General features: G+C 36.4%; 1 protein-coding gene across 1 annotated transcript in view; it reads left to right on the forward strand.

Moving 5' to 3' along the window:
- Positions 1 to 12,311, forward strand: part of LOC138043378 (adhesion G protein-coupled receptor A3-like) — a 37,519-nt gene that overhangs the window by 10,483 nt on the left and 14,725 nt on the right. Inside the window, exons 7-10 of the mRNA XM_068889616.1 lie at positions 4,744 to 4,916; positions 6,009 to 6,583; positions 10,128 to 10,277; positions 12,075 to 12,169. Of these exons, the coding sequence (XP_068745717.1) occupies positions 4,744 to 4,916; positions 6,009 to 6,583; positions 10,128 to 10,277; positions 12,075 to 12,169 (993 nt within the window). The remainder of the gene's footprint in view (positions 1 to 4,743; positions 4,917 to 6,008; positions 6,584 to 10,127; positions 10,278 to 12,074; positions 12,170 to 12,311) is intronic.

A 12,311-nucleotide genomic window follows, 5' to 3' on the forward strand; every position in this document is an offset into this window, starting at 1 on the left:
AGCTACTGAATTTTTTCCCTTTCAAATATATGTATCCTGTGGTATACACATGTATGAATATACAACTTTAAATGGTTGACTCTGTACTTTGATAAATGTATTGTGTGAGCAGCTGGGGATAAAATAAGGGTTATATAAAATATAACTGTACATACATGACTTTGTACAATTACGTATACTTGCAGCAAGGCCAAGGGTTACTTGGAGCTACACTGTATACGTGGTCTTCTTTGAAGATAAATCTTCATTATCATGGTTCTTATCTACATAATTACAGCTGTATATGGAATTAGCAGCAGCTTTTAATCACTGGGAATCACATTTTGGCCAAAACATGCATGTGGTCAAATTATTTTTATGGGGTCATAGTCAAAACTGAAATCAGTTCAAAATAATATGAACCTATATAAAATTATGTAAATTAATTTTCAATTTTCAATCATTATGTTTTTGTGTCTCTGTCGGTCTGAAGAAAATAAGAATCCATCTATACTGTAGGTGAAAATCATTTTTAATTTACCTACATTTATGTAAAGTACTATTACATGTACTTGTGCTACTTCTAGTGCAAATATTTTGTAGCTTTTTTTCTGCAACAGTTACACACAGCTTCCCACCCTTATTTACTGTACGTAGTTACTTCTTTTCCCGGTGCTTTTTCTTTTGTTTTATATTTAATTTTATTACAACATTGCTAATTTAAATTGAGGGAGAAATTGACCACATTTTTTTGTGATGAAATGTTGGCTCACAGTTGATTTTTAAAACAAGACTTTTTGTGGTCAAGGTGGGTTTTTTGTAAATTATGTATTGCAGCATTTTGACACTTTGCTCTGTACTGTAATTTGAAATGACTAGGACAATTCTTTCATATTTTCAAAATGAAGAGAAATGTTTGATTTCCCATTTCCTTTCTTGATACAGTTGTTTTTTCTATTAGGTTGGCCTTCTGGGCAATAATCTCAGTTGGCCGTACATACAGTGTAATTATTATTTGAAATAATTGTACATGTGCATGTTCAGATAACACCTCATCAAGGGTTTTGAGTAAATGAAATTATTCAGACTTGCGTGTGATAAATTTTTAATCCAGTCACCAACATGCATTCAATACAAATTTTGTTTAAAAGCAACGTATTAATGTGATATTTTACAAGCTTCATTTCTTAGAATATTTAGAATATTCTGTATATCTTGAGTGGAAAAGATTGTATAGTATCAATCTGATATGGATAAACTTGAGGCCATTCACAGTGGACATTGGTATGTGGTGTGCAGTATAAACAGATGCCTTGAGGAACTAGCAAGAGTTTTTGAAAGTATGCAAACAGCTGTCAAGTTTATTTCAGCCCAGGCTGAGGAAGGAAATTTGCCATCTGAATGCCTTTCAAAGATGGTTATTTCACTGACATACACTATGACGAGGATCGAAGGCAATTTGTGCAAGCTTGTTCAGTTTATGCGTCAGCTGATTTTGACATTTGACAAGGTCATTTTTATAATGCACAAGAACATGTTGGATGAACATGAAGCTGTTAAGGACATGCTTAGCAAAATTGTGGAGCCATATCGCCATCAGCTTAGTGAAAGTACAAAACATTTGGTTAAGAAGAAAAAACTTCAACAAAAGCCTATAGAGTCTGAGTTATTGTGAAACATTCTTTGTTTTAACATTGTTTTTGATTTACTTTGTTTCAAGATGTTCTTACTTTAGAGAATAAAGTTGTGTTAAGTTTGAATTTTGTTAAGTTAATTTTTTTCATAGAAACCTGAAAATTCAAAGTAAAGGGACCTTGTTGAATGTAACCCTAATTTTACTCAATGTCAGTCAATCAAATTAAAATGAATATTTAAAAACAGTCAATGAGAGAGGTCACTACACTGTAGTTAAGAAATCTCAGTTAACATAATAGGGTTATAAACTAAGAACAAACACTCCTCACTCAGCTCTTGTTGATTACATTGTGGAGCACATTATGAGGTTTGAAATCGGTGAACAAACTCCCTCCACACTTCCCAGTCCAATGTTTTGTTATTAACCCTAATACTTTCAGATGTTTGTTATTGTTATAAAAAATATCAGACCTTTATAAAATGTAGTTAAATACAATTCAACCCAGTTAACAATGAGGAGCATAGTGTTATACATGTACCTGTGGGGTTGTTGTTTAGCGTTGCGTTGTATTCTGAGCCTTGTTTTTAGCCTGTGGGCATTGTTGTATACTATTGGGTTGCATCTTAGCATTGCATTGTGTCTTAGCATTACGTTGTATTCTTAGCGTTGTTTTAGCATTGTGTTGTTTCTCCAAGCCTTGTCAACCCTATTACACCCCTATCTGCAGTGCGTGCAGTCAGCGGCTCCGGTTGCTAAGGTCGGTCCTTTAGCAAAGGTCAGCGGTCTACTCATCACATGACTGTGCAGCTGGGCGGTATTTTACTGTGTGGTTAGCGGAGCATTCAGTTGCTGATTTGTTTGGGATTGTGTTTCCCCTCCCTCCCCTCCCATTCTATCATCTCGGCTCATTTTATTTGCCAGTTGTTTTTTCATTCCTTTATTTTACTTTGTCTCTTTTGATCGGCTTCCACTGAATGTCTTTCAGTGTGACTGGTGCCCATGTTGGTGTTGTCTTATAGTGATTTGTTTATCCCTTCGTTGGGTTGGGGGCTTGTGGATACTGTTGGCCATGGGGGTGGTTCCATCCTGCAGTGGTTGGGTTCCTGGCCAACCGTAGGGTTGTTTTGGGCATCTGACCTCCACTTGCGACGACTGTTGTTAAATCAGGATATATTTGTAAAGTAAAGATACAGTATTTGAGAATTAGTGACACATACAGGAAAATTGCAAGCCCAAGAAAAATTATAATTCATGAGTAAAAATTTAAAAGAATCAGTGTATAGATGTAGTATAATTATACATGTGTCACAACATCTTGATCAAGTTCAAACTAATCAGAATAAACTTTCTGAATAATTCATTGAAGGTTAACCTAACAAATAATTTACTATTCAATGTCACAAAAAAGTAAAATTAATACACTGTAGTTTGGATAAATTGAATCTGATTGGATGGTGGTAATTCTTTAGTTACATTTAACCTGTTATTGTGTACAGTTATTAAATTATCCTGTTTATTAACTTCTTACTAACCAAGCGCAAGGGCCGTACTGGGGAATATTGGCCCGAGGTCGACGTCATGGCAGTACGGACCGAGCGCAGCGAGGTCCGTACAAAACCTACCGAGGGCCAATATCCCCCAGTACGGCTCAAGCTAGCTCGGTTAGTAAGTAGTTTATTATATGGCTTTTTAATTACCTTTTGCTTTGTTTTTGCAAGCCCGTAATCGGCCCATGGGCATTACGGGAAAATAATGCCCTACAGTTCAGGCACATGTACAATTAGCCAATCAGAGCGTACGTTATATCGGCTACAAACACAAGCCATATAATAATACTCAATACGTAACCTGCAACATCTATAAATTGCCTTTAATTGATCAATTATTAGTATGCATGATCAAATACTTAACATTGGTGACAAAAAGATCTTTGAAAGAGAAAAATGATCCTTTAACTTATCTGGGTCCACTTTAAGCAATAATGTCTTTTATTATATAGATACCGATGAAATACCAGGATTTCTCCTTTGACTAAAAAATCATATCTTCACCGCACGCAGTGAACATATCATTGTTATCTTTCACATGTGAGGATATAGGTGTTGTCATGGTAACGAACATGATTAGCCAATAAAACGCGAGCTTCGTCTTCATTGTAAGACACTTTTGTGCTTCAGTATAATGCTTCTCTACTACATTAACATTTTTATTGCAAAATTTTACATTATCATGATTTGCTTTTCATAACTTTCATATCTTGTTTCATGTTACACAACATGCGTGTTTTAGCGGTTGGTGAAATGAAAAAAAAACAAGTTGTTTAAAATCTGGACATTTCATCAATATCTATAGATATAATAAACAGAACATTACATGACCACTTGGGAATACGAATTTTATCTTCTCGTGCTGAAAGTATCTCTCACTTGTTTGCTTCGCTCACTCGTGAGGGCCATGCAATATCGTCTATTTATGGACACTTGAAAAATTCAGGTGGCTTCGATGGGGTTTGAACCCATGACCTCTACGATGCCGCAGTGCAATGATTTACCAACTGAGCTATGAAGCCACACAGAACATTGGGAGTATAGGTCAATTTGTTGGGTTCATGTTCATGAATGTCTTTCTTCTTCCCTGACCTGTATTTTAACCCATGGACACCTCAGAGTTTAAATTCCTCCACTTCATGGACTAAGAATAATTACATTGTATTATGTTCAAATGTTGCTTTCAATAAGTACAGCCAAGGAGTCGGCTACTTTTTTCCTTAAATTGAAGCAATTTAAAGAGACATTCTTACCTTGGTGGTACAGTTGGATACTCTACTCAAACTAGCTGCCTACAGTACTAGTGTACTTCAAATTTTATTGAATACCCTGCTGACGTTTTCATGAATTTGCGGATCGGATATAACTCTTTTATACGAACATGTTTCATTTTCTAAATACCTGCTGTATCAGGTATTGTACATGTTACATGACTGTATCTTTATCAAAAGTTGATGTGATATGTCATACAATTTTACTTATACTGATGTAATAAAGTTTGGGTAAAGATAAACAGAGGATGTCCTGAAGAGGCAGTGTTCCCAACGTGTAATTCTATCATTTTTGCGATTTTAATTTCAGTGATCTTCAGCAAAATCCTCTTATATGTGACTGCAATTTAAAGTGGATGGTAAAGTGGCTGGCAAACTTGAAAAGCAAAAGCCAAGGCCTGTCTTTCTTTGGGCGATGTAAGCACCCTTTTTCAGTGGAAGATAAGAAAATAGAACTGCTCAACAAAAAGGAGATGGTTTGTGGTAAGAATAACCTTTTTTTGCTTGTCAGACATGTAATAATCCATTTAACTGTAGTAGATCAGTATTACCGGCAGTTCTGCTGCTATGCAGGATACAACAAGCTTTTTTAGGTTAGGTTTGGGTTTTGAAGTTGTGGCTAGATTGGGTATCCAATAAGCCAATAACAGTCCTTTTTGCCATATTATCTCAATCTGTCTATCAACTGCCTTGCTAGTCCTACATGTAGATGGAGACTGCCCCCATGGCTGGGAAAATTACATTTAACTGCATCAAAAAATGGAACTTTATGGGCTTGAAGCTCTCTAAATGACCAGAATTATGAATCACAACTGCAAGTTTAGAATTTTTTCTTAATAAGATACTTTCTAATGAAAATACATTGTATTCTGGCTACGTAATTTCCCAGCTCAGGCTTGTGGAGTGGGTAGCTAGGGAGGTTTTTGTCTGGTCTAAGGACGCTTTCCATTTGACAGAACTGACAGGCCAGACCGGGCATTTGGAAGGACTAACTCTACAACACTTTCAAATTAACACACTTCGAGGATGATATATACTCCTCCAGAAGAATACGAGGGATTATCATGCAAGTGTTCCTTCAAATTGTTGCATTTTACTTTGCAAATTGATGGATCTGGCCGGCCAGTTCTGACAAAAGGAAAGCGCCCTAAGAGATGAGGAAGGAAACATTCTGAAAACCTTGGCTTTATTTGCTAAGTTTATGTAGCATGGGTTGTGCTGTTGTTTTCCAGCTAGATTTATAGGAAATTGGATTGTAGATAGTGTCCAATATCATTGAAAAACGCTTTGTACATTGTACAGTATTTCATGCATTAAATATGAAGAACAAAATTAATAGTGTTTTCCATCCATTTACTTTCAGTGTAGCCCCAATCTGCAACATTTTTATGAGCTGTATGTACATTGTATATATATGTAGTTTATTGCTTGAAAGTGTTGTGCTAATTTTAAGCAAGAACTCCATAATTATTGCAGACAGTTGGTCATGCATTAGTCATGTTCATTTGGGCAAAATGACTTTCATTGTAAATGTGTATGTAAGAACTTACAGTGTGATCTCTGTCATCTCAATAGAAAACCTTGAGCTGCCTGTCATGTCATTTGGCCCAGAAGGTGATGAAATTGCTTTCAATGGTGACAGTTACAGTTTTGAGTGCAAGTTTACATGGATTCCACACATTCAGATGACTTGGTACAAGGACAATCAACAGCTCCCTTTAAATCCCCACAACAAACACAGAAATGTTCTGTACAAGCTTGATACCAGCCAGGTTGTTCTCTCAACTACTCTTGAAATGAAAGGACTTAATGTGGAGGACAGTGGACAGTATAGCTGTATTGTCAACTATCCAGGGGGCTATCAGTTTACTAGAAGCTCCCATTTGTCAGTTATCCCTACAGATGCACCGTTTTGTCATGCAGAAACTACAATCACTTCAAAGGGGACTTTTCAGTGGCATGACACAGCAGCAGGAGGGGCCGTGTTCTTGCCATGTCCTTTAGGCATCATTAGCAAGTTCTTGGATCACAGAGATAGTGCGATTATGGCCAGGCGAAACTGCTCGGTGAAAGGTCATTGGTTGGAAGTGGAGGCAGAGCCATGTGTCCATGCAAATGAAATAACCCGTGCTCTTTACGACTTGAAGGAGGTAACTTGAGAAGAATAATTATAGATTGACTACAGTACTAGTTACAATGAAGCCCAGATTTCCAGCTACAGTAAATTTATTTGAAATCATGGAAAATTTGAAGCTTGCTTTGTTAGTTACAGTGTACCTTTACAGCTATTTAACTGTCCTAAATTGTACTGTATGTTAGTGCAGTCATAAAGGGGCTCAAAAAGGAAACCATGTTTTCTAAAATCTTGTGCACAGCTTATTACTGGGTTGCCTTATAAGGCAAACCCAGTCGAGGTCTGCGTTTAGTTTGTTTGTTTTCTTTTTTTTCTTTTTTTTCTTTTTTTTCTTTTTTTTTTTTTTTTTTTCCGTGTCGGTAAAAGTCTTGCCTGTCACTCCCCTGGTAAGTGGTGTCTTTGTGGATAGAGCCTTCTGCGCGTATTTTCGTAGGATCGAGAGGGTAGTGGAACTGCGTAGATTTCTCTGGTGGACACAGTAGAATCATTAACTTAGCCTGCAATGGCGTCGAAAGTCATGCAACGCGAATGGCGTTTTAGTGGATCCTTAAACAAAATATACCCTTATGGAGCTCAATAATGGAAAGTCAGTTGGATAAACTAGGCATGAATCTCAAAAGCGACGAGTACTGGACTTCGACAACAATCTATCGCCCGTCGAGACGAAATCAAAGTGAGCAGTATTTACCTGAAGTACAAGGTAATTTGACACAATTGAGTTTGTTGTCTTCACGCACGCAATGAAATAGGAAGAGGTTTTCGCCTCTAAGAGCAAATATGTTGTTTGTCTCAATAAAACTTTCGCTGGAAAAGGATTCTGTGGTATTTTCTGCCTTTGTGAATTATAATATCATGTTGTGTATTGAATTTTCGAGCTTAAGGTTGAAATGTGATATGCGAGAAGTTTTTTAGTTTTGCTCTGTAAGCGGGAAGGGTTCACAGGCCTGTTGAAAGCGTGCTCGAGTTTCAACAAAATGAGCCCCAAAATCAGTGAAAACTTGTGACGCAGATGAATAATAAAGTAGCTGCTATTTCCAAAATGATGGAATTACCTGGTGATAATAACGTCGTACGCGTCTTGGAGAGTAAATTTTGACTTTGCATAAACAAGAGTTGGGCGATTGTGATCTTTGTTTTGACTTCGCTCATTTCATTGTCAAACTTTATAACACTTGACAGAAAAAGAAACTTTTTAAAAACCCGGTATCTTGCCATCATTTGACACAGATGCTTCACTGTTTGACGAGTAAACATGCAGCGGTAACATAATCACGGCGCCCGCTGAATTCCGGCCATGTCACTTTTCGATTTTGCAATTTACTTGAACGTAGCAAAAATCTCCCAAAATGTTTGTCGCTGATCGTAACTTTTTATATTCTATATTCACGGTTCAAAATTAATGTTGTTTTGATGTCGTAAATATTTTATTCTCGATCGACCGTCCGGGAAACTTCCTTCTGCTCTTTCTGAAAACTGTGTATCAATAGTTATTTGCTTTTTCATCAATATTTGTTTTGCATAAAGCAAGCTAACAAGATCTGTACCTTGCTGAGTTCGCATTTGTTAGAGTTAATAGTATTTTCGGTCCGATGCTTCTGTTTTAAGAGGGGTACATTGTTTCGGTCTCCCATCCAAACACTAACCCCGCCCGGCAGGGCTTAACTTCAGTGAACTTTAGTATTAGAAAGCCTTCAGATGCTCAGAGGGCACACTTGTGGTAAAAAGAAGTTGTGAGGGAACTTGAAAATTATCAACATGTCAGCCCAGAAGCCAATGTTTCTCGCTTCTCTTTTATTTGTTATTCTTCAGAGACTGGAATGCTGTATTTCAATACCACACAATTCAGTGCCTTCTGATTTTCTGTAGCACGTACCACAGGCAACCCAGTGTATGCTTCACAGAAGCATCTCGTTTTACATGTATCTTGGGATAAGGTGTACCCTGTTTTAACCACCATTTTTTGAGTGGAATTCAAGTGTGTACAATAATTTATTTCACAAACATTTGCAGCATAGTTTATTATGAAAAAGGCCTCGAAAATCACAGTGACTGCAAATTTTTGTTCGTTCATTCAATTCATTTATTCATTTATGTTGCACAAGTATCAACTTAAAGTTTTCAAATGCGCCTTACAGCAAATATCCCTAAATAGTGACAATATAAACTATAAAATAATTATACCACTGTAATACTAATAATGTACATGTAAGATGATTATATGCTACTAGTTGGAATAAATATGAGCTAATAATATAAATAAAATATGCAAACTACTAATAAAAAAAACACTATTCTTACATAATTATAATAAAATAGATAATTAATTAGTTCAGAGTTCCTTGAAATTTAAAAATAAGTGTTATAAACATTTAATTTAAATCAAAGGCTACTCTAAAAAGATACGTCTTTAGCTGTGATTTAAAAATAGTGATGCTTGCAGAGGTCCTAATATAAGTGGGAAGTTTATTCCAAAGTTTCGGTGCTGCAAAGCTGAAAGACCTTCTATCACCTAGTGTGGCTAATGAGTTAACTTTAGGGGTATCAAGTACCAAACTATTATTATGTAGATCATAAAATTAATTATAAATTGATGGTTTCTTAACGGTGACTAAGTCACATACTGTATATAAGATGGTGCTAAAAGATTAATTGCTTTGAATGTGGATAAAAGTATTTTAAAATGAATTCTGCATGTATATTTAACTGGCAGCCAGTGCAAAGTCATGGGAAGTGGAGCATATGGCTGAATTTGCTTTCTTGTAAGACGAGTCTTGTGGCAGCATTTTGAATTCTCAGCAGTTTTTGTAGTTGGTATGCTAGAATATTGCAGAACAAACTGATAATCCAGGCTTAATGAAATAAAGGCATGAATCAGTGTCTCCGTAGATTCCTTGGATCGGTGGCATCGTATACGTCTAATGTTATGAAGATAATAGAATGCTGCTGCTTCTCCAGTTTTGTCCATCCATGTCCCTTCTTGGCTTCCCTGTGTTTTGTTAGAGTTATTCTATAGTTTTGAACAGTTATTTTGATATTTTAGTTAATTCTATGACCATTCAATCAGTGCTGAAATTGCCTAAACTTGCGTGACCTAGCCCCTTCAAGTCCTTTAAGTGGAAATGAAGACTGCATGTCAAGAAAATCACTTGTGGTAGTGGGTTTTAAATCCTAGACAAAGTGTAGTTTTGTGGGTAAGAGCACATTTTAGAAATAGCTTGGTTAAAAAACCTTAGTTATTAATGCAAACAAAATAACTTTAAATTGTCTTGAAGATCCTAAAACAAGGTTGCAAATGAGAGATTTACCTACATGCAGGTACATGTACATGTATTTGATCAAGGGAAAGAAAAAAAGTTCGTAATGAGCATCATGGCCCTGCAATTAAGGGCTACTGTGTATAATTATGTACAAGTACCGCTAATCACGAACGAGGCTGATCTCCTAAATAATTGTTCTCTGTCTCTCTCTCTTATCCTTAAGCTTTTATGTTTAGTGCCATAAACGTACATACATAATGCAGTAATTTGATTTATTTTACATTATATTGCTGATTTTATTAGAAAGCTGTCAATGATTCAACAGTGGCATCAGTGAGTGAGCAATTAATGAACATTTCAAGTCGAGCGACAGAATTCAGTCATCCCTTGGATGTAGTATACGCAGCTGAGATTGTGGATAATTTGGGTCATGCTATAGGAAGAAGCGAAATAGTAAGTAATATCCAGATTACAGTGTAGTGACCATAAAAAACCAATAAAACCGTAATAAATTATAAATAACAATTAATGTATTATTGTGGTTTTCGTTATATGTTTCAAAGATGTTGCGTTCTCTCGTTCCTCAAGAACGCATCCTAATTTCACTTCACAGGCGGCAGAAATTGAGATTTGCAAATTGGCCGCCCCTCTAGGTTTTTTTCAGGTGCTTTGGGCCTCGTTTTCGTGTACATTGACTACATCATTCCTGTGCATGTGCTCTTTTCATGGCAACGCTTGGAGTGGGAACCACCCATCCAAGTAGCCCTTGAGAAAAGAGTGGCTTGTTTGCCATCAATAGCATTTATTGAAGCATTATTGAAAGAGTTGTATACATACTAAATACTTTGGATAATCCTTTTGCAATAAATTTGCGTAGAACATAGAAAACCTAATGTTCATGTTGTAGAAAGCAATAATAATAATTATTCATTGAATTTTGACCAGGAATCATTAAAGTGCCCCTTTGAGCAAAAAAACCACTTCCTTTTTTCCTTCAGATTTTGAAAGTGTGTTTGCTTAACACCTGACTGGCAAAATTTTGAGCTTTGATTTTTATCCAAAGGCCGTTTACTTTGAGTGTAAGTTTTGGATTTCACGGTCCGCCATTACTCACATTCAAAACTGGCCGATTGGACCTCAGGCGGTTGGATCCAGGGAAAGTGACGTCAGAGGCTCACTAGCTTGAAATTTCAGCGTGTGAATGCAGCTTAATATATATGCAAAGCGTGAGTTTAAAAATCTGAAAGCCCAAAGCCCACGTGCTGCATATTAATTCTGCGGCGTACACACGTATTGCATTCTTAAACTAGTGAGCCTTTGACGTCATTAATTTTCTCCTCAATCCAGCTCTCTCAAGAACATAATGTTAGTAATGGCGGACCATTAAATAGGAAAATTACAGTTAAAATAAAGAGGTGTCTTTTTGAAATCAAGGCTTAAAATGTAGGTCACTTAGTGTTTTGTTAACATAGTTTTGAAATCCAAAGAAAAATATGAATTGATTTTTTGGTCACAGGGGCACTTTAAGAAGATTATGACATTATCCCGTTGAAGTGCTACTTCAACTTCGTCTACTTCAGTTTCGTTTTTTCTTCTTACGTACATGTACTTTAACCCATTGACTCCTGGGAGTGACACTTGACAGATTTTACTGTGTCTAATGCCAGACAAGTTTACTTGTCAACTGGAGACGTCCTAAGGCATTTGAGGTGTCAATGGGTTAAGCAGTTGAAAACTATGTCCCCTACATCAAAACTGTGTGTTTGCTTATCACCAAACCGGCACAGTTTTAAGCCTGCACTTCAAGTACAGCGTTGTTTATTTATGGTTAAAGTTATGAACTGAATTTAAATTCTTAAGAGAGCTGGGTTTAGGAAAAAATCACAGCAATGACTCAACCTCCTAAGAATGCATTGTCTTTGTACATGATTGAGTGTAGCAGTCAACATGGGAGTTTCAGGATCACAGACTGTTAAACTCTTGTGTGACACAATGCGGCATTCACACTTGCAGAAACCGAAATTTTATTGCCGTGAAAGGTTGTGCCAAAATTTCACATTCCTTGTGATTTGCAAATCAGTAATGATCTGTAATGGTAATTATAAATTGTTTACACAAAATGTTTAAATTAAATTATTGTTTCAAAGAAGATTTCACAATGAAAGAAAGAAAAAAAGAATTGAAGTGGAGTAAGGAAAACTTCAGAGTACTTTGTGATCTTTATTTCCATGTCAATTGTTTTATTTTCAGTTGAATGACAACTTGGTCAAGACAGTCAGCAACATCATGGAAACTGACGAAAAACTTTTGCGTTCAGCTCAGGAGAGATCAAAAGCTTGTTCAAGGTTGGTTCCTGGGTTGAGTGTCGACTCAGAACTGGTGTAGTTCTAGTTGTTGCCATTTGTAACAAAAAATAATTTCAGCGAGGTGCAGAAGGGTTTCCTAGTTGTTTCCCTAAGTTTGACATTTTGCATGGTACAAATTGTG

Source organism: Montipora capricornis, chromosome 3, assembly GCF_036669925.1.
Source record: "Montipora capricornis isolate CH-2021 chromosome 3, ASM3666992v2, whole genome shotgun sequence".
Classification (NCBI taxonomy): Eukaryota; Metazoa; Cnidaria; class Anthozoa; order Scleractinia; family Acroporidae; genus Montipora; species Montipora capricornis.